This window comes from Strix aluco, chromosome 21 (genome assembly GCF_031877795.1).
Source record: "Strix aluco isolate bStrAlu1 chromosome 21, bStrAlu1.hap1, whole genome shotgun sequence".
Classification (NCBI taxonomy): Eukaryota; Metazoa; Chordata; class Aves; order Strigiformes; family Strigidae; genus Strix; species Strix aluco.
Window position 1 is genome coordinate 4,193,984 of NC_133951.1, and position 21,352 is coordinate 4,215,335.

At 38.5% G+C, this 21,352-nt stretch overlaps 1 protein-coding gene across 1 annotated transcript in view; it reads left to right on the forward strand.

Annotated features, from left to right (window-relative positions):
- Positions 1-479: 479 nt before the first annotated feature.
- The window catches only part of GLP2R (glucagon like peptide 2 receptor), a 28,170-nt gene continuing 7,297 nt past the window's right edge, over positions 480-21,352 (forward strand). The window contains exons 1-10 of the mRNA XM_074847213.1: positions 480-540; positions 763-957; positions 3,091-3,212; positions 5,634-5,740; positions 5,972-6,128; positions 7,038-7,197; positions 10,954-11,014; positions 12,244-12,313; positions 17,513-17,601; positions 19,206-19,344. Of these exons, the coding sequence (XP_074703314.1) occupies positions 480-540; positions 763-957; positions 3,091-3,212; positions 5,634-5,740; positions 5,972-6,128; positions 7,038-7,197; positions 10,954-11,014; positions 12,244-12,313; positions 17,513-17,601; positions 19,206-19,344 (1,161 nt within the window). The remainder of the gene's footprint in view (positions 541-762; positions 958-3,090; positions 3,213-5,633; positions 5,741-5,971; positions 6,129-7,037; positions 7,198-10,953; positions 11,015-12,243; positions 12,314-17,512; positions 17,602-19,205; positions 19,345-21,352) is intronic.

Consider the following 21,352-nt stretch of genomic DNA (forward strand, 5'->3'; position numbering starts at 1 on the left):
TACTAAGAATGTACATACTGTGCTCTGTATTTTAGCAGAAGCGCTCCAAAAAGATGCTGGTGAGATAGCACACAGCTATCTTTGTTGCTCTCTCACAGAAGTTTCTCAAAGCATTGCTAAGTATTATGGAAAACAAAGCAGAATATGCTCTTCTAGCTTTGGATGGGCAAAACCATTGACGTTAGAGAGAACTTCAGTTTATCCTAGAAGAAAGACAGAAACTAACCAAAACTAGAGAGCAGACATCATGCATTTTATTTTATTTTACTGTAACCTGATGGCACCATTTCAATTCTGCATTGTCAAATGTTTTATCTTAACCTTAAGTCCTGTGAGCGATGTGATGATACCTGTGAAGCTTAGAAGTGAGATAATCTGAGATATTACCAGCTGCCCAACTTTTATGGTGCAAAGACTAAGAGGAGTCACCATCTGAGAATCTGGCAGTGATCTGAGCTGAGAACAGTGCCACAGAGGTCATGAAAGGTGGAATATCTTCCATTTACCAGCAAAAAGTCTGCAGCATGTACAGTGAGTACAGTGAGTGAGAGCACAGCTTGAATTTGACTGTTACATTTGGATAACAGAAGCCTCAGAATGATTTTGAGCGATATCCTTATCCCATAATGAAGCACGTAAAACCTGCTGCTGTTGTGTAGATGTAGGGAAGAAGGGCAGCAGCCATTTCTGCACTGAGCACTGAGCATTGCACAGTGAATGCACAGAATTTATCTGCTACATCTTGCAAATACTCTGGAGTAGCTTGCAGGTTACCTGAAACAGTATACAATGCTTTTCATGATTGTCCATTTTCTGAACAAGTTATGAAGCTTTTATTTGATTCTCTCCCAGGAATACATTGTAATGGGACATTTGATCGATTTGTTTGCTGGCCTTACTCTCCCCCAGGAAATGTCTCTGTTCCTTGTCCTTCATATTTGCCGTGGTTGGAAAATGGTAATGTGAAAGTAGTAACTTCTCTTTGAGTTTATGCTGGGAATCCAGCTAAAGGACAGATGGTGCTTGTCTCTCTTGTTCCAGTGTCCTTTGAAGTGTCTGAGAGCTTTCTTGTCTCATCTCTTTTCACCTCTTTCCTGAACTGAGGCACAAAATTGTTGTCAATGTTTAATTATTTACTCTTTTTCTCCATCTGTGCTTGTTACAGCTCCATATTGCCTGCTATAAAGCAACTTTTCCAAGATCGTGTAACTGTACTGCCAGGCCTTTATTAGCAGTAACAGATTTGGGGTTCAGCTTCTAAGGTTCAACTTCTGGGGTCCCCACTGACCCCAGACATGAAGCTCTCTCCCAGAAAACTAGAGTAACTAAACAAAGCAGCAGTCCAAGCAGTCAGCCCTCCGGCAGGACAAACTGCACCATGAGCAACTGGTGTGGTGAAAAAACAAGCTCCCCAAGCAGCCTTTTCCTGAGGGACTGCATCAGGGAGACTTTCAGGAAGGGAAAAAGAGTAACATCTGCCAGGAGCAAAACTGTCTAAAAGCAAACAACATTCCCTTTCTCCCAAAGAAATGAAAGGACATTCCTACCACTGCAGCCTAGCATTTCTGAATCCTGCTACACAGCCTTTCTTAGCTATGTGTGGCTTTCTTAGCTGCATTTCTAATACCACTTGGAAGGACAAATTGTGTCTGAGTCCTTTAGTTTATGGGATACTACTACGGTCTGCTTATCCTAGCTTTCTCCAGCCCACCCCACACATGGTTTTTCTGTAATGTCATCTTTTGTACTTTTTTGTGCTTCTAAACAGAAAGGGACCCAGCTTCTATCTAGTTTCCCAAACAATGGCTTCTGCCAGCCATTTAGAACAAATTCAGCTCTTCATAATAAATATAAAAGCATCTTCCTTCCCTCCTTGTCATGGAGACTCTTTTTCTCTCCTTTTCTGTCTAAATTTCTACAAAAGCAGAATGTAAGACATTGCATCAGGTTATGAAGTTTTAATTGTGTTCACAGTGGGGAACACAGTGGGGCTGCTGTGTTACAGCTTCATCTGGCATTCTCATCCATACCACAGCACCGTAGGAGAAGAGGCATTAGAAACAGCCCAGCTGTCTGTTTGTCCTATAGATTTTCACAGGACTGGGGTTAGGGTTCCTTGTGGTCCCCGTTTCCATTGCTGGTCCCATTTCCAAGGAACAGCTATGTGTGTTCTGAAACACCTATGGACCTGGACCAGAAACATTTGGAAGCTCAAAGTAAATTTATTGTGGATTGTCATCACTGTCAAGCCTGACCACAGAAAAATTAGGAAAGTCTAGAAATGAGATTTCTGATCACGTCATAAATACCTTCAGGTTTTTTTCAGTGTCTAGTCTCCACACAGAGCTCCTGCTCCATCACAGCAAACTGTTCTCCCAAAGCAGTTCTCTCAGTTCCAGTTATCCTGAGCGAAATGAGATATTCTGGTTGTTGCTGCAAGCCTTAAACACTTTCTAATTCAAAAATGAATGAAAAAGCTCAAGTCTGATTAGAAATAAATGGAAGGCATCTGTTCAGGACAACATCAAACAAACATCAACCAGGGTCTCCATACTATTATTCTGATGGCAAATCCTTAATTAGTATGAACTAGGATAATGGAGTGGAAGCCAAGAAAGCTTCATGGGTTCACATCACCTGCTGATAGGTCCCCAAAACACCTAAATAAAACACCAGCCACAGGTCTTTCAGAGAAAGATCATTCTGTAATCAAACCATACTCTTCCTCCTACAATTTTGACTGCACAACCTGGGCAATGTGTTACCCATACTTGATGGAATTTATGAACCTAATGAAGAAAAAGGAATAAAGTGAGATGTAAGCTTTTGTTTTGGGTGATATAACTGTATTTTTTGTAAATACCAGGTACATTCTGGGAATTTATTTCTGCTAGATTGCACTCCCACTTTGTATTATGTAAATATGAAAAATATACTGTCAAAGACAAAAGAAAAGTGGGTTTTATTCCTTTTCTGAGTGGGGGTGGGGTGGTGTCTATTGCTGTGGTATAAGGGAGAAATCTTTAGAATGTGCATGAAAAATGAAATCTTTATTTTGACCTTTCAGACTAAACTTCTGTTTACTTTCAGGAAGTGTAGGAAACGTATACAGAGTCTGCTTGGATGAAGGGACTTGGCAAACAAGGGAAAACTCCACAGACATTTGGCGTGATAGTTCAGAATGTTCTGAGAAAAATCATTTCCAAAAAAATGTAAGTAATATTTATATTATGGTTTAATACTGTAATCTTCTTAATCCCTTCTTGAGTAACAGATAAAACATTTCCACTGAATACCTGCAAAAAAATGTGCAGATTTTATTTAGATTGCCAAATAGAAACCTGTTAATTTATTTAGAAGAAGCGGAGGAGGAAAGCTTAGGGAGGGGGATTCCTGCTTTCTATGTCACAAATTATTTTTTGTTCAGAGTCCAGTGTTCACGTGTGCTGAATTTTGCCTAATAAAACTGAACAAGTCTGCAGCTTGACAATCAAGTAACTTAAATTCAAAGGATTCCATCATCTCCCCCAAGAGTCTGCAAAGCCCAGACAACTTCATTCCCAGCCGCTTCCTGAGACTTTTAGCATTTAATGAGCCGTTAACTGATCCTTTCAAATGTAGGTAGTCACAGACTGGAGGATTTATCATAATGCAAATGCTATCCTTCCGGTCTGATATAGCATGCAGCCCAAGCGCTGGGCTTTGTCAGCAGGGGAAATTGGCTCTCCTGAGCTGAATTAAGAGCAGACTAGATACTCTCACCTCGACAGAGCTCAGGACTTTGTACTGAAGATAAAATTAAAATAATTACTGATCAACTCTAGTTTGTGAAGCTGGGAATCGCATCCTTGGTCTGTATCTGCCAAGAAGCCTGGCTCGTGTTCTCTGTGATAAGGCAGTTTGCAACCCAGCAAGCTCACTTCCACCACCCAAGTTAGGTTTAAGGTAAAGGATGATTAAAGCAGTAAAACAGGGATCTGATCCTGTCACCTGCTTGCACAACTGAGCAATGACTTGCAACAAATGCAGCCATTTCAGATATCAGTAAAGCATGCAGCTTATCTGGTTTCATCTTCTTGTAACGTCATTGCCATAGAGTTCAGCTTAGCTGATGTCAAAATGAAGTCTCTTAGGTCAGCACTATTACTGTTGACTATTTTTTACTTTTTACTACTTTATTGGGTGAGCACTGTTACTGCTTATTACTTTATTGAGTAACATTACTTTATTGAATACTTTATTAAACACTTTTAGTTCAGGATCCCCATGTGCTACTAAGTTTTTACTAAATTTGGTGAGTACATGAACTTCCAAACTTACAGTTTATTTATACAAGTGTGATAAATACTTGTAAGTACTGAGAGTTTTCCATGGTTTGTTGACCATTCTGGATTGCAAACTTATGGGTGGGAGACACATTAATTCATCTTGTGTGACAGCAGACCATTTCTCTGAGAGCTTTAATCAGCTTTCTTACCAATGCTAAATGTGGTTTCGTACCTGTTTGTTCTATTTAATGGAAAACCCCAGGATATTAGAAATAACCCAAAGCTAGTACACGCACACATCAGAGGAATCAGCTTAATTTCATTTGCTTTGGTGTTGCAAAATTGGCACAGTCATGAAGATAACTTGTGGTTTTTATTGGGTTTGTGCCTGTTGGACTGTTTTCATGGAGCAGCGACTAATGGCTGTGCTACAGGAATCTTCTGCACCCACACTGCTCTCCCTGGGCACTTTCACTCTCTCCAAGAGAGGCACAGTTTACCCATGCTATCCAGACAGCACTCATTAGCATAAATTGATTAGAGACAGCTACTGGTAGGAAGACGGTGCTAAAATCACTGGTGCTGAACAGTAAAACTATTCACAAAGAAAACAACAGAATCACTGAGGAAAAGACACAGGTTCCAAGAAGATCTCTGCAGGCCAAATATGGATTATGAAAGCCACATATCCTCTACCTCGATGTCCCTCTGCAGAGAAACTTTTCTTGAGCCAGAAAAGCCATATGAAGAGATGAGAGGTAGACATAAGCAGCTAAATGGAAAAACTTACCAAGAAGAAATGTTAAATGAAGCGAGGTGTGAATGACCCCCTTCCTCATCTGAGGTCTTATTTGTCATTCAAAGACATTCTAGACAGCCCTAATATAATAATTTTGATTTTTTCCTTTGAGATCATTGCAGAAGTAAGTCTATTTCAATGACTCTAGTCAGAGCTAACTCTCAGAATTGTACAGACACAACTGATCTGTAATTGTGTCTCCAGGCCACACACATAGTAATTGCACTTGTGTGTACAGGTTGAGTGAGCTGATCTCTGCAGTTATGAAACCACCATGATCCATTTAGTGCATGTAATCATGGCAATGATTAGCTGTAAATCAGACCACGAATGGTGCTTGTGCAGGATCAATCTGGAAATGAGACTGTGAGTGCCTTCAAATTTAAAAAGAAACTAAGGCTGTCTGAAAGTGGCTCTGTCATGCAATGATTTCATCATGCAGTGCAGGGAGCAGGCATCAGAAACCTTCCCTTCATACCTTGTAACCCAAAAAAGTTGAATCTGAGCGGTGTTTGTGCCCTGCCCACTTGCCTGCGTGTGTAACACATTTTTCTTCTTGTTCCTAGGAAGAAGACCATAAATTACTTACCACATTACAGCTTTTGTACACTATAGGACATTATTTTTCTCTCATCTCACTTGTATTAGCTCTCCTTATACTTTCTTTACTCAGGTTAGTACAAATTTACATGCATTTTAAAAGTACAGACTCCAGTATTCACATTCTTCTTTCCATGTAATCGAGTTTATTGCTTAGCTTCCTGTGTAAATAACTCATATTTTCCTAATAAGCTTTATAAAAGCAATTCCTAAGCAAAATCCATTGATGAATGCAACGGTGGTTTTTCATTTATGCAAATTAAATGTATTCCATAGGATTCATACATTACTTTTTCTCCCACAGAAAACTGCATTGCACAAGAAACTACATCCATATGAATTTATTTGCATCTTTTATCTTGCGCACCACAGCAGTCCTTATAAAAGACACTGTATACAACAATATTTACTCCAAAAGACCAAATGATGAAACTGGATGGATATTATACCTCAGTCCTGAGGTAACTTGTTAGTTCATTGTTAATAGGTAATGTGTGCTGCTAGTGGCTGTAACAGTTACAGTTTGGGAAGTTTGCCATATGGCAGTAAGCTTTGAGGTGTTTGTTAGTTGAGCTTTGAATGCTGAAATTTTGCTGATAAATCTCGGGGTAATAAAGAAAAAAATTCTGATTTGATAAATTGTAATAGGTTGATTCTATATGAAGTCTTGTATAGAAACAACAGATTAATCAGTAGTTATATTTAGAAACATCCAATTAAGCAAAACAATTTACAACTGCATTGTTTAGGAAGAAATCTACACATTTATTTGGCACTTATTCTCTCTTGGTATGCAATCCACACAAATCTTGCTTTTAAGACAGAGTTATCAAACAATGAGTTTGCTGTGTAAGAACACTAAGAGAAAAAAAATAGCTTAAAGGCTTTCCTGTACTAGGAAATTGTGCTAATTTTCTTACACTTGTTTAGATAATGGAATAACAACATCTCTCGTGTGACTACTGTGGATAAATTATACTTGTATGATGTCGTATGAATATAGTTTGCCCATGTCAACAAGCAAAATTACCTGCAAGATGTTAATGGTGACTATGATTTTAATAGCTTATCAGCAAAAACTCTGATATGCAGATCATGATAAAGAACACATACTCCAGTCTATGCTGTCACTTTTTCCTACTCGTCACCTCCACTCAAACTCTCTGACAATGCAGAAGCCTTTAAATTGTTGCAGTCCCCTCCAGCCTCTCCCAAACACCAAGCAGAGTCTCGTGAGATATGTGACCAAACCCCAGTTTTACCACAACCATGTGTTAGTTTTTAAATGGTTGCTAAAGTAACAAGAGAAAACCAGGATTTGTCAGAGCTTTTATATATTAACAATGATTCCCGGTCTCTCATTTCTACAGATTATACTCATTTGTAGGACTGCCCAGTTTCTCATGCATTACTTTGTTGGGGCAAATTATTTCTGGCTATTAGTAGAAGGAATTTATCTGCATACGCTATTGATAACTGTTGTACTCTCTGAAAGACGACTGCTACAGACATATATTGTGATAGGATGGGGTAAGTACATAACAGTTTCCAAGTTCTTGATTCTGTGGTACTTTTGAGTCAGTGATGGATACTTTTTAATGAAGAAAGAAAATATTTGAACTCTTTTTTTTTGGTTTGTTTTGAAGTCAATGATTTTAATGAAGGTATACCAACAGTGATACATTCATTACAGTTGAGCTTGATCTGCAGATACAGGAAATGGGTGAATTGTTCTGTAAGAAAACAGTACCCTTGTATACAGAAAGAAGAAATTTGAGTGTATTTGGTCTGTATTTTCTGCCATCACTGAATATAGTGGTACTATCAGCAACTTCATTTTCTTCCTCTGTAATAGAGCACCTATGTAGCAAAGATGCCCAAACATTAAAAATTTTCTTTTATAAGTTCACCTTCCGAGCTCACCTTAAAGTTCTAAAGTGTGCTTTAACTCAGAGGACAACCTGAAACACTTCATGATTCGGGTCTTATATTTCAGGCATTTTTCATGTAATAAAGACAATGTAAATTTAGTTACAAGCAACTGAACAATATTGTGTAAATTATGTGTGTAATCTGACAATTAGGTTTGTTGCTTACTCAGAGATCATAATTCTGTATCTTGTCTGTACAAAGGAGAAAATTAAGGTTTCCTAATTCCCAATAACCATCTAAAATCTACCTGTACAACTTGCAGACCTTTGAAGATCTGAAAACAAAAAATGTACTCTTAGACAACACATAGGTTTGTTGCAAGAGTTATTGAGTCAAATCCAGTGGCTTGAGTTAAGGAGGAGGATAGGATGGATGGCCATAAGAACTTCTGACTATAAAACTTTTATTAGTGTATGGCTTTACAAGCCAGTTCACTATCACCACGTCTGTGTATTGAACTGTATTGTCAAATGTAAAATTGTGCATCCAGGACTGTGAGACTATAGTGTATAGCCCACTTTAAAAAAAAAAAAAAAAAAAAGAAAGTGATTTTTAAAAGGATTTTATTGTGGTGGATGATTATGTAGTTGTAAATAAATTAACTCTATATTTGCTGTGCTGCACTGCTTGCTAAAATTATCTACCGAGGATGAAGAGGTATGATTTTAAAGAGGTGTTTGAACTCAAACATAAATAGCTGAAGCAAATGGCAGCTACAATTGAAATTATAATCATTACAATTAGAATGCTACAACATTTTAAAGGAAATATTTGGTTATTGTTATCAAGGTTGTGGCAAACTCCCTGTCAGTTTGACAATAATTCACGTCATTCAATTTTGGTTGTGTAATAGTTATACTAGGCTCTCTCTGTAACAATCACAGGGAATGAAGACAGCTCACTTTACTTCTCTTTGACATCTACCTTACCTCTTGAATTTTGAAATGAGAATTGGATAGCATCTAAAAAAAATAGTCTACTGGGGAAATTCCTAGAATTAAGTGAATTTCAGATAAGGCCATTTTAAATGCTTTTCTAATGTGACGGTATTAATTTATTAAAAGAGAACCATTGCTGTAGAAAAATACCAATGCTTAAAGCAAGATCTGAAACAGGTCTTCAGTATCTAAAATACCACACAGGGAGAAACCTGAGCAAAAAAGTTTCAAAAACATAATATAAAACCCTGTTGAAGCACACAAGATAACCTAATTTAGGGCAGAACAATCTGGTCTGAAAGAATAAAGATCCATTAAAGAACGCAGAAACCTTAATTGCCTTTTATAGAAATGGCTTATGTTTACTACTAATGACAAGACTAAAAGATGTCTGACTTTTGTTCTTACACCATTTGAACCAGGTTTTGAATATGCATTAGATAATACTGTATATATTGTTCAGAAGATGTCAATACAACAGATTGCTTCATTTTGTGCATTGTGTAATCAAGTCTCTCTCTAGAACCAAAGGAAGAAGACAAGTACCTTTGAAGAGTGAATTATTTCACTGTTTAAGAAAAGTGGGATATTACTTTAATCCTTTTGTACATCTCTGGATATAGTCACATTGGAACTTTTCTTATTTCCTACAGCATCCTTTTCTCTAGCCTTACCTGTATTCATCCACTATGCTGCTGTGAAGATTATTTTTCAGGCTTGCGGTTTTGAACATGCTATCCATTTTTGGCATCCCTCTTTTTCCTCTTTTGCTTCTTCCTCCTCAGACATTAGCTACTTTCCTTCATTTTCACACTCATTCCTATCCTTCCTCATCTATTTAAAGTTTCTGTCAAAGCATGCCACACTTCATTGTCCATTGCTAAACCTCTGGGCCTTCTCCTCTGCTGCACCTTACACTTTAGAGGGTCCTTCTCACCATCCATGCCTTGATTTTTCTGTTCCCTCTCACATTCCTCTTTAAAGATTCCTTGTGCTATATTAATATGTGTGTATTATCATATAGGCTGCTGACACACCAAGACCACTTTCACGCTGTCTTTGATCATAAGCTTTGATCACAAGCTCATTGAAACAGAGACTAACCATTTTATTCCTTGTTCAAACTGCAATAGGACAAGTCTGTTAAGAAATTTGCTCCCTACTGTAAGAGTCTCAGTCCCTCTCCATTGCTCTCATACCTGTATCCGCTGATTTCCTTAAGGCCTTTTCCCATTAATTAGCTCAATTTCTTATTCATATTTATTGGAATTACTACTAAGATGGGACACCTGGCAGTTTTCTTATGGACATTTGTAGTATCGCTGCTGATGAACCAGCAGGGGTGAACCATGTTTACACCTACAGAGATAAACTGCCTCAGCTACTGTCCAGGAACTGCACTTGACAACATCACCTCATTCTCCTGGGTATTATCTTTCCCTATGGAACAACTTCATATTTGTAGCATGTAGCTCCCTTCCCAAGTGGTCCATGTCCTGATTGTTCTTTCAAATCCACTTGTTGCATCAATGCTTTCTCCCACCCAAGTGAGACCCTTTCTATCTCTTTCCCCATTTTAGCCACTCAGAGGTCTATTATCTCAGAGTATTTTGTTTCTGGTCCTTTCCCAATATTGCTGCACTCCACCTTTTCCCGTGACCTTAGCTAGTATCCCAAAATCCTGATTAGATCCTGTTCTGGCCCCAGTGATCCACATCTTCTTTCCTTTCTTTCTGCCACATCCACCAGAAAATCTCCTGTGTGTTATTGGACTGAGAATCCAGTTGAACACCTGCCTTTTGTAGCTCACATGCCTTGTGCTTGTGATTGAAGCTTGTGCCTGCACATTTGTAGACCACTGTAGTAGTGTAGCAAACCTTTATTTCAGAGGGTTTTTTCAGTCTGCAGTCTATGATCTCCAGGAGAGGGGGCAACAATAGGGGAACAGGGACCACAGATTATCTTTAAGGGGTCCAGAAAAGATAGACCAGGAGAATAAGCCCTTGGCAGTTGTCATAATTAACTAGACAGAGTTCCATACCTCCACTGAAAACTCCTTAAGTTTTGACAAATAAAAGTGTTAACTTCTGGTGCCTTAGGTAGTCTGTGAAGCCTCAAGTCAAGTGCCAATTATTTTGAATTCCCAGGGTCAAGAATTAAGAAGATTTGGACAGTTCACCAGTGTGTATGTATATATATATATGTATATATCAGTCTGAAAAAGCAAGATTCAACTATACAGTGAAATTTCATTTTGTGTTTGAACTACAAATGGGGAAAGCCAAGATCAGGTTGATTTTTCTACTAAATAGAAGACTGAAAAACATGTCTTTGCACCACACGCTACTGTAACATATCTGTGTTTTGTGTGAACCATTCTGCAATCTTGGCTGTAATTGACTCCTTTTCTTTTCAGTTGTTCCTATCCTGTTTGTGGGACCTTGGGGAATAAGCAGATCAAAACTGGAGAACACAGGGTAGGTTATTAAATAAAATGTGCCTTAGAATACTGGATTTCTCTTTGCTTAATTTTTCTGAAAGCCCTTGACAATGATTGACACAAGTATTGACTACCAGATTATATTAAGATTCTACAGTACCTATTAATACTTGTTACATTTTCTAGGTTAATTTTAGTACTTTCACATTAAATTACTTCTAGGAATTCTCAGATTAATTTATGCATAAATCAAGTAGAATGAACATCCACTGTTCATGAAATGAAAGCTATTGCATCCAATGTTCACCCACTTATATGAAGCAAACTGTCAGCACAAGCATCGTCATGGAGAGCATCTTGTTAGTCAAAAAAGGAGACTAGTGCTTTCCTTGGAGACCATCTACACTTTGAGTTTAATTAGTATTCACTGCCATTTTGAAAAAAAAAAATAGTTATGGAGGATAATAACAAAAACTGATATTGATGAAAAGCTGGTATTAAATGGATGTGTTCAGTATTCAGTGAATGAATCAGTAAGGGTAACTTGCACTAGTGAACATCAGTCTTCTGATCTTCAATGATGTTGTAAATGGCATCACATAAACTTTGGGGTTTATGTATGATTTCTTTTGTTCCCCCTTTTTATTCATGGTTCCTAGAGAGTTTTGTTTGGAACACCAATATAGTTATTAAGCAACAACAGGAGGAACCAAATCACAATTACAGTCTCATAGATTTAGATGTTATGCAGACCGTAAATGACAAGCCAAGGTCCTACAGAGTTTCAGACTAATTAGCAAGAAGGAACATATACACAGAACAAATTAGAAGGTTAGAGCACGAGAAAAGGAGACAGCTTCAAGGAAATGATATACATACTTTTTAGCAGGGCAAGAACCATGGTCCCAATTCATAGTTTACCCATTTCCAGTTTCCAGTTTCAGATAAATTTGAGTAGGATGAATTCCCTTATGAAGATTTGGTGCCATGTACAGTTGTTGTGTGGATCCAAAGACTGAGTTTGCCAGATAGTTCTGAAGTTTGCAGTCTAGGGAAACCTCTCTCAACATTCTGGTGGAAAGATCTTCAGAATAAATACAATTACAGTTGTTGGTGAGGCTCTTCCTATTTTGTTCCATTTCTCCTGAGTGTCACTTGAAAAAGTTGAACTTTGTCAACTTCCTTTTGAAATATATACATAGGCTATGTAAACTTTCTATTTTTTTCTATGAAAATAATGTAATTATACTTTAAATTATTCTTCAGGTGCTGGGGAACAAATGAGCATATGGGAATCTGGTGGATCATCCGAGGACCAATGTTGTTTTCCATTGCAGTAAGAATTATTTCATCATGCACAAATGTGATTCATTGTTTCTTGTGACCTTCTCCAAGTATAATCCAATTCTTGAATTAGAAAAGATGAGACATAAAAAATTGTAAATGAAGTTTCTTACTGTGGGTGGATGGGCATTCTGTCCATCTGCAAACAACAAAGATTCCAGTGTCAACCTATCAAAACACTGTTGTTTATCTGTGAAGTGAATTCTGCACAGCTCCATCTACATCAAAGGTGGAGTCTTTTGCTTCTCATATTTTTTAATTTTCATATTTTTACCCTCATTTTCTCAGTGAGCAGGTTGCTTAGGAAAGTGCTACCACATGGTGAGCACCACTAGAAATCTCCAAATACTCTATGGAGGAAGATCTTATGATAACAAGGATGCAGAGAAATAGCAACAGAAGTACTGATGGTCATGAGGAGAAAACATTCACCTAATGAAAAAACAATTAAGCATAGCATGACAAGACCGAGTTATGAATTTTTTTCTTAAAGAAATGCAAAAAAGTGTACACTTCAAATGCAGTGATGATGAAGAGATGGAAATAGCATGATCAAAACAACTCATGAGGACATGATTATGGACACAGAATTTTGATAGGTGGGACTATGGTGTGTGTCCAGAATACCTTATATTCTCATGCAATCAGCAAGGCATAAAAGAATTAGAGGAATAAGTGATTTGGTTAGCTAGACAGATAGAAAATGTAGAATTGAGATGTACATTATTCATGCAAATGTGTACACAGAGTAAAAGAAGCACTGCTTAAAGTGTAATATTGAGAAATTGGTGCATTCAGCGACATGTTAAGACATAAATGTTCAATGACATAATGTTCAATGCAATTCATAATTGATAATTCATAATTGATGCAATTCAATGACATAATGTTAAGACATTAACATACTGGAGACAGTCCAGCAGAGGCCATCAAGACTATTGAGGCTTGGAGCACAAAATGTACAAGAAGAAGCTGAGAGAACTGGTTTTTTTCAGACTTGAGAAGGTTAAGAGGAGATCCCATTGCTGTCTTCAGTAGCAATAACAATGGGGTCATATGGGCCCAGGAGGGTACAGCAAAAGGATAGTAGCAAATAGACAAGAGCTGTAACATACAAAGTTCAGACTAGATATAAAGAAATTTCTAAAGATAAATTTCTAACCTTAATTCAGATGTTCATGTCACTACTTGGAGAGTTCCTCTCATCATCACCCAAAACTCGGGGAAAATACTTTCTCCTGGGGTTTTTCCCCTTCATTTTTCATTGTAATTAGTACCAGTTTTGTCCTTCGATATTTTTGAACAAATAAGATATAGTTTCCTAATGGAGACCAATACACAGAAACATTAAGGTAGACATAAAGTGACAAGAGAGATAACCTTTTGTTCAAAAATACCTCTAACTAAGGCTGGCAAAAAGAGAGGTCACCTTAGATTTATATGTAAATAGATAGATACACATATATGTTATTCCTCTAACATAATTTTTAATCCCTGCTTTTTTAGATTACATTTTGGGATCTTCTGCTTGGTGCTATTTCACAGATTCAGATAGCCCCAGCAGTTTAATTTATTCTGAGTATGTAACCTCTGATCATTACCAGAGCTTATAGTCATTAAGTATTAGAAAATACAAAGAAAGTGTTAAAGATACAGCATTATCAGTTGGACTTTATGGACATCTTTCTACAGAAGAACAAGCAGCAACTAGAGGACAGTTGAAGCTATTTCACCTTCCAGCAATGTGTATAGAAAAGCAGGCTCAGCTTCTTCCTGGGATAACTTTCTTAAACTTAGTTGCCTGTCTGTTGAGTCTTGTAGTATTGAGTCCTTGAAGTGGTGAAGGAACTCACATATCATTGCTTTTTGCCTGTGCATTTTGATACCAATGATCTTTTTAGAAGGAGCCATAAACTTTTTGAATTACTAAGACATCCTCTTGCTGTTAGGTTGCAGGACATTCTGTCTGTGATTGTTCCTTGGAATCACACTGGGTGACCCTTACTTGGAAATCACTTCTAAGGCAAACAGGAAATGCATGTGCAGACCTGATATAACAGAATCCAGTTTGTCAGTATACATGATGGTGGCCAGCAGTGGAGTGAAGGTGGGGAGATTCCTTCAGTGTCTTGATCAGCATCAACATCACTCCACCACTGATACCATGAGGGAGGCAGGGAAGGCATCAATGAGAACTGAAATTGAAAGGTTAAGCAAAAGGCATGATAGCAGACTGCAGGAGAATGGAACTGAAAATGGGGAAGAAGGAGAAAAGAGTGGTGAGGAGGAATTAAGAGGATGCTCAGCAAGATAAATTGGATAGAGGGACAGCCACAGTATGGAGACAAGAGAAATGCATAGTGGGCAGAAATGAAGGGGTTAGAATCTGAGAGCCAGATCACGTAATAACCAGACAGGATGTTCTCAGTATCCTGTTCTTGAATATAACTCAGAAAACTTATCTAAAATCCACTGGCAAAATGTGTGTCAACCTTACATAATGATGGTTGTGCATGGATTATAAAACCCAGGTACTGCAGCTGGACTTTGTCCTCATAGGGCATATGCGGGTGTACAGGCCAAAAGTTCCTAACCTTTTTATTGCAAAACATCAGAAATGCTAACTTTGTATTTCCTTTTTCTTTTATCTTATTGAACCTTATCACACAGTCCTGTTTTCTTTAAAATAAAATTGAAAGAATCATGGGGAAAGCACCACACTAGCTTGTATGTTGCTATTTCCTGAGCAGCAGTCAGCCTGGAAAAGAATGATGTCACCTCACTTTTACATATATTATTGCCATCCAGAAATTTCAGAGTACTTCAAAAGGAAGTGATTATCTGAGTTTGATGGTGGAGAACTGGAAGAGACTATGACAGATGTATTTCTTAACACTGATCTTAAAAACTCCATGTGCCATTTTTGGTTTCCTTTGTCCCACATTAAGTAAGAAATAAAGTATTAGAGTTCTTGCACATAGTGAAAGATTCTAGTGAGAAGTCTGTCTTTTCTATGAAACATCGAGAGCAAAAGTATTTAAATCTTATAGCAGACATTTTCAATAAAGTTTTAGTGTTTTCTGTGAAAAACAGAAGTACATAATAGAAAATAATTTTTAGGATAAACCAAATTTTCCAGGCAAAAGTAAGTTTGGATGGAATATGCTTGTTAGCTCTACTTTTGAAGAATCTTTCAGTGTTGACTATGATGAATTCTTTGTATTTGTAAAAACAATAAATTATAGTAAAAGAAGTCAAATTCTAAAAGTTAAGAAAGACCAGTACAGTCATCCATTTAAAGGTAACTCTTGTACATGTGTGCACCTATAGCTTCCCTAACTTGTCCAAAGAAATGCCCACAAGATGAACTATTGGTGCAGAAAAAACCAGGAGAGCATAGGCTGCAAGACATGCACTTCAGTAACGGAGATGTGTGAATGACAAGAGGGCACTTCATGAGGAAAAATGATGAACCTGAGCTTAAGGTAGTTCAATGCTGCCTCAGAAAGTTGCTTTCCAACTCTCTGTCCCCAAGTTCATACACAATGCTAGGCAAAATATCACAACTGGCAACTAATTTCTGGTTTTTGCTTTCTGAATGTCCAAACAGCTGATGGGGTAAGGGTTGAGCACTTCCAGTTGCAGCTAAAGTAGCAAGTATGATGCTCTCAGTAACACCGTTGATGCTGATTGCTCTACAAAATCAGATCAAAACACCTGTAACTGGTGTGATCTTGCACTTTGGACTTCCATCTATTTATGCTTTGGTTGTTTTTTGGTTTTGGTTTTGGTTTTTTAAGGGAATAATATTCACTTATCACCCTGTGATGTTTTAAAGATACATCTGTGCACATTTGGGGAAAACAGCATGAAAAGTGTTTGATTCTTTCCGCAGAACAAGAACTAGGGTTGCAGCAGTAATACCTACACATCAAGACAAGGAAACTAATCCCGAATGTCCATTCCCAAAATGAGGAAGCAGGGTTCTGTGTTAAAATTAAAATGTAATTTGTACTGTGTCATGGTTTAACCCCAGCCAGCAACTAAGCACCACAGTCACTCACCCACTCCTCCCCCCTCCCAGTGGGATGGGGAAGAGGATCGGAAGAAAAAGTAAAACTCATGGGTTGGGATAAGAACAGTTTAATAACTAAAATGAAATAAAATATAATAAAAATATTTGTAATGAAAAGGAATATAACAAAAAGAGAGAGAAAGGAAACCCAAGAAAAGGTAAGCGATGCACAATGCAATTGCTCACCATTTGCTGACCAATGCCTGAGCAGCAATCCTCCCCTCCCGGCCCACTCCCCGCAGTTTCTATACTGCGCATGGTATGGAATAGCCCTTTGGCTAGTTGGGGTCAGCTGTCCTGGCTCTGCTCCCTCCCAGCTTCTTGTACACCTGCTTGCTGGCAGAGCATGGGGCACTGAAAAATCCTTGACTTATCCTAAGTGCTACTTAGCAACAACAAAAACATCAGTGTCTTATCAACATAATTCTCACACTAAATCCAAAACACAGCCCTGTACCAGCCACTAGGAAGAAAATTAACTCTGTTCCAGACAAAACCAGTACATACTGGAAGATCATGTAGCATAACATATACGTAAATCAGGCTGAATATGGCAACTCTAAGGTTCTCAACTTTGCAACCTTAATATCCTTTTTGCACAGGGCTTTTGGTTTGTGGAAGTGAAGTAGTTAATGACTCATAGGCGTTTGCAGGCCTCATTAGGAGAGAAATATTGGCAGATTGGTCTTCGCCAAGTCAGCACAATTTAATTAACAAAAAGGAGTGAATTATTCATAAAAGAATGCCCAGGGCTTCCTTGTCTGGCTGTCTAGAGACTCTTCATCTGAAGAGTTGCAATCCCTGCTGGTTTTTACCACATCCTGCCTACCTGTCATGGTTTGGTGAAGAGCTGTACGACCTAAAGGAATATAAACTCTGTTAACTGCCTCATTTAGAGAGAGTTGATAGCGGCAGAGTCTGTCACTGCTGCTCTGTGCCCTCTGCTACAGCTGTGGCAGTAACCTGCTTCTGTTCCAACCCGATCACAACTGCATTCTGGTTATTTGGTGACAAGTTTTGCAAGTGTTTAATATCACCTTTACATTTCTTTATGTATGCTATATGAGTAGTGTCATAGCATTTATTGTAACCCACCCATATATATTTTCTTTCAAGGTTAACTTTGGCATCTTCTTAAAAATTCTCAGGATGCTGATTTCCAAACTAAAAGCTCAGCAAATGAGCTTTCATGACTACAAATACAGGTACGTAATAAATAACAAAATCCCAGCCCTTTTCTTTTCTCACAACATCAGAAGGTTGCCACTTTGCTCTTGCAAATTATACATTTACCTACCACCACCAGATGTAACGGATATTCAGAATATGATATAGGAAAACCATCTGGGGAAACAGGTTCCACAAACATTTTCTTATCTGAGAGGTAAAGTCAGATCAATGCCTGTGTGCTGAGTATTATGGGCATTTTTCTCAAGGACTTTGCAATGCAGTAAAAACTCTGCTCTCAGGTGTCCTCACTGTACACCTGTGGCCTCTACTGCTGTGACACACTTTTTCCTTGAGTGTGACAAAAGGTTCTCAAAAGAAAAGGAGGTATAGAAGATTTGTGAGACATTCCTAAGTGACATTAGCATTTCTCATCTACCTTTTTTCACAGACACAGACACGGTTGACTCAAGAATGTGCCTGGTCTTCTTATAAACCCAAATCAGAACATTATCCTTAGCCTGCACTGCTGAAGGCCCTGCTGTGGGCTCTCTTGGCAAGAGTCTCAATGGTGCACATCATGTCTTATGTAAAGTCCTAGACTTGGCCTTTGCACAAGGAACAGCAAGGGCAGGCTGCTCTGCAAGGAGCTAAGGGTGCAGTGAAAACTGCAGTTAAATCAATGGAAATCTGGGTATTTGCTAACTGCTTTCCACATCCCAGTTCTTTACAGTTCTTAGTATCTTTAATCAAAGCATTGTGAATCCCTGTCTGCTACTACAGTCCTGCCTTAATAAGATGAATTATTTTAACAGGACTCGGTGGGGGGGTGTGTGGGGGGGTGGGGGTGTGGTTGGAAATTCTGCTAATAACTTCCTATTCAATTCCAGTATTAAATCCCTAACAAGAAGAGTATTTCCACTTTCTTTTAACATTCAAGGTCTGAAAGATCTCAGCTATATTCTCCAGATTGCTACACAAAGATTGTTGTGATGACAGACAGCAATGCCTGTATTTAACATTGCCTCCTAATGTTTTGTGTTATATTCTCTTTTCTACTGCTTATAATTTTGCTTAAGTTTCAAAGATTCAAGCTATTCTTCACATTGCAAGTCCTCCTCAGAACTTACTTTCTTTTGAGATCTCTTTTCATCCATGCAAACCTGTTCCCAGATTGTTAAAGAAGATTGTCTTCCATAAAAACTATGCTGGTTGCGTTTTTTAAAAAGTAGATGACTGCCAACAGCACTGCAGAAACTTTCTATGCAGCTACATAGAGTTTTCAGCAGTGATAGGAAAGTCTAAGTCCCCTGTTAACAGATCACTCGTACTTAGCTATGTAAATGTTTTGCTGTTACCTAGCAGCATAAGTTTGATGATAGCGTTCTTCCTGTTCAATTGCTTGTTCCTAACTTCTCACCTTAAACCCAAAGCCAAGATTTCCTCCTGTACAGACTTTTCTGGTAGTGTGCTCCAAAATTTATATCTGGGAATTTGTCCTCAAAATCACAAAATTACTAATACCATTCCAGAGTCAGAAAATTGAGGGAATATTTCTGGAGTAATTTCTTTGTAGCTGAAGTTTTGATTTTTGCACCAAGGATGTTGAAAAAATGCTATAATCAAACATTTTCTTTTTAAGATTGGCAAGATCTACACTTGTGCTGATTCCATTGTTGGGGATCCATGAATTTGTATTTACCTTCATCACTGATGAACAGGTGGAAGGACTTCCAAGACATATAAGACTTATCATTCAGCTGACAATGAGCTCATTTCATGTAAGTACTCTTAGGGGTCACAGATCCACATATATGTTGTTCAGCTATAGATATCACAGATATAGAGTATTCTTATTTAATATTATGCTTTAACCTATAATGTCTCTAAATACACTATTACAGTGACAAGATAAAGAATTCACAAACTGCATATTTAAAATATGGTAGTTCCAAAGACCAAAAAAGGAGTCTGACATCTTCAGAAACAGTGTGTCTTGTGTTCTTTGGGAGTGGGTAACAGTTCATCACAGACCTCTGTTATGAGAACAGGATTAAAGTGCTCTATTTAAAATATGTCTTTCACATAAGTTAATTCCTAAAAAGCACTGGATGGCTTTTTTTAAGAAGATTTTCAGGTGATCTGTTGACTTTGTGGTCACACTGAGGAGAGAGTTTGTTCTGGACTCATCTTTTTCAGTGCATAGTACATGTCCAGCATACTTCAAACACACCACAATGACCTTGTTGTTGTGCCACTGTATGAACAAAAAACAGTCAAGACTGTATCAGGAGATGCAAGGACCAGCTTCACTTTAGCTTGTGTAGTTGGGGCTGTCCGTTCACAACTGACGCATCACTGACACAGAGGGCTTGTGGGGCAGTCCTTACCTTTTAGGACTTTTTCCAAAAGACATTGAATGAAGACTACATGGCATTTGGGGCAGTTGGATGAAAGGAGATGCAGATCTGAATACTGTGAGAACAACGAACAGAGTTAAAACATTTTCTGTGAGGAGAAGCATGTGAAGGATAAGCAGGACCTGCTTTGTGTGTGGTTCCAGCCTAGAGGATGCACTCTGGGTACGCCTACCAGACTAAAGTCCTCGAGCAAGTGCATTGAAGACACATGTTGTACAAGAACTTTGTCAGGGCCATGACTCACCTGAGTTGTGTGCTGTTCAGCAGTTGTAACAGAGGTAGTTCCACACAAGTCTAGAGAAAATCTCAGATATTTTTTATGCCAAAATGACACCTACATGCTTCAGGCACGACCTCAGTTTGGAGCTTCTGTCTCTTTTGTGGGTTTAAGTATAAATTCAACAAAACACTTAATGCATCAGAAGTGAAACATGCAAAACTACCATGACTTCAGTGAACAGGCACCAGTAGAAAAGTCCACTTTTTCACACTAGCCCCCAGCTTAGTGGGCTTCTCTGGGAAATGGACACAACACAGGCTGCAGCTAGGAGATGGGGAAGGGGCCAAGAAAGCTTACACAGCTTTCCTGCCCAAACAAAGCTGTGTGAGCCAGCAACCAAAGATGCAAAATGAACTGAGAGGAAGTAGGACGAAAGAGAAACTGAATCTGTGGCTTAGTGGTTAGAGCAGCTGGCTGAGAAAGGGACACTGAGGCCTCAGCACCTGCCCCTGAGTGTTGGTACCATTTACATTAAATAACTATAGATTTAAAAAGGTATGTGAAAATTAATCAGAGGAGCAAGGAGTAGAACAATCTCAGCACTTCCCTTACTCATGCTTTACTTCCACTCATGGCCTCGAGAGACATGGCAGTAGTCGCTATTAACCTGCCTTGATTCAAGAGAAGGTGCAGATGTGCCTCAACCCAGAGAGGCTGTTAGCGAAGTGACTACTCTAGGGCACGGCTTTGCCTGTGGGGAGGCACTAGGTATTTCCCATACTTCCAGGTTATTGAGCAAAATATGGGCTATATCACAACTGCCAGCTTTTCCTCCTTTGAAGAAAAGAGCATTGACCCACTGACTATAGCTGGATCCTTAACACAGGTGTCTAATTCCATGCAAGGAATAACTGAAGCAGTTGCATTTTCTGCTTTGTCATTTTTTTCTTGGTTGCTTTACATCCCAGCTTCCAGTTATTGGGCTATTGTGAGTCCCAGACTAGGTGCCCAGGGCCCTATCCTCCACCTCATTCAGTGTATTCAGGAGCTTAGCACTAACTTGACACTTGAGAAAAACTGTAGTTGTACAGGCCTGAGTATTCAACCTTGAGTCACAGCATTTAACTCCCCACTGAATATAGTTTCTTA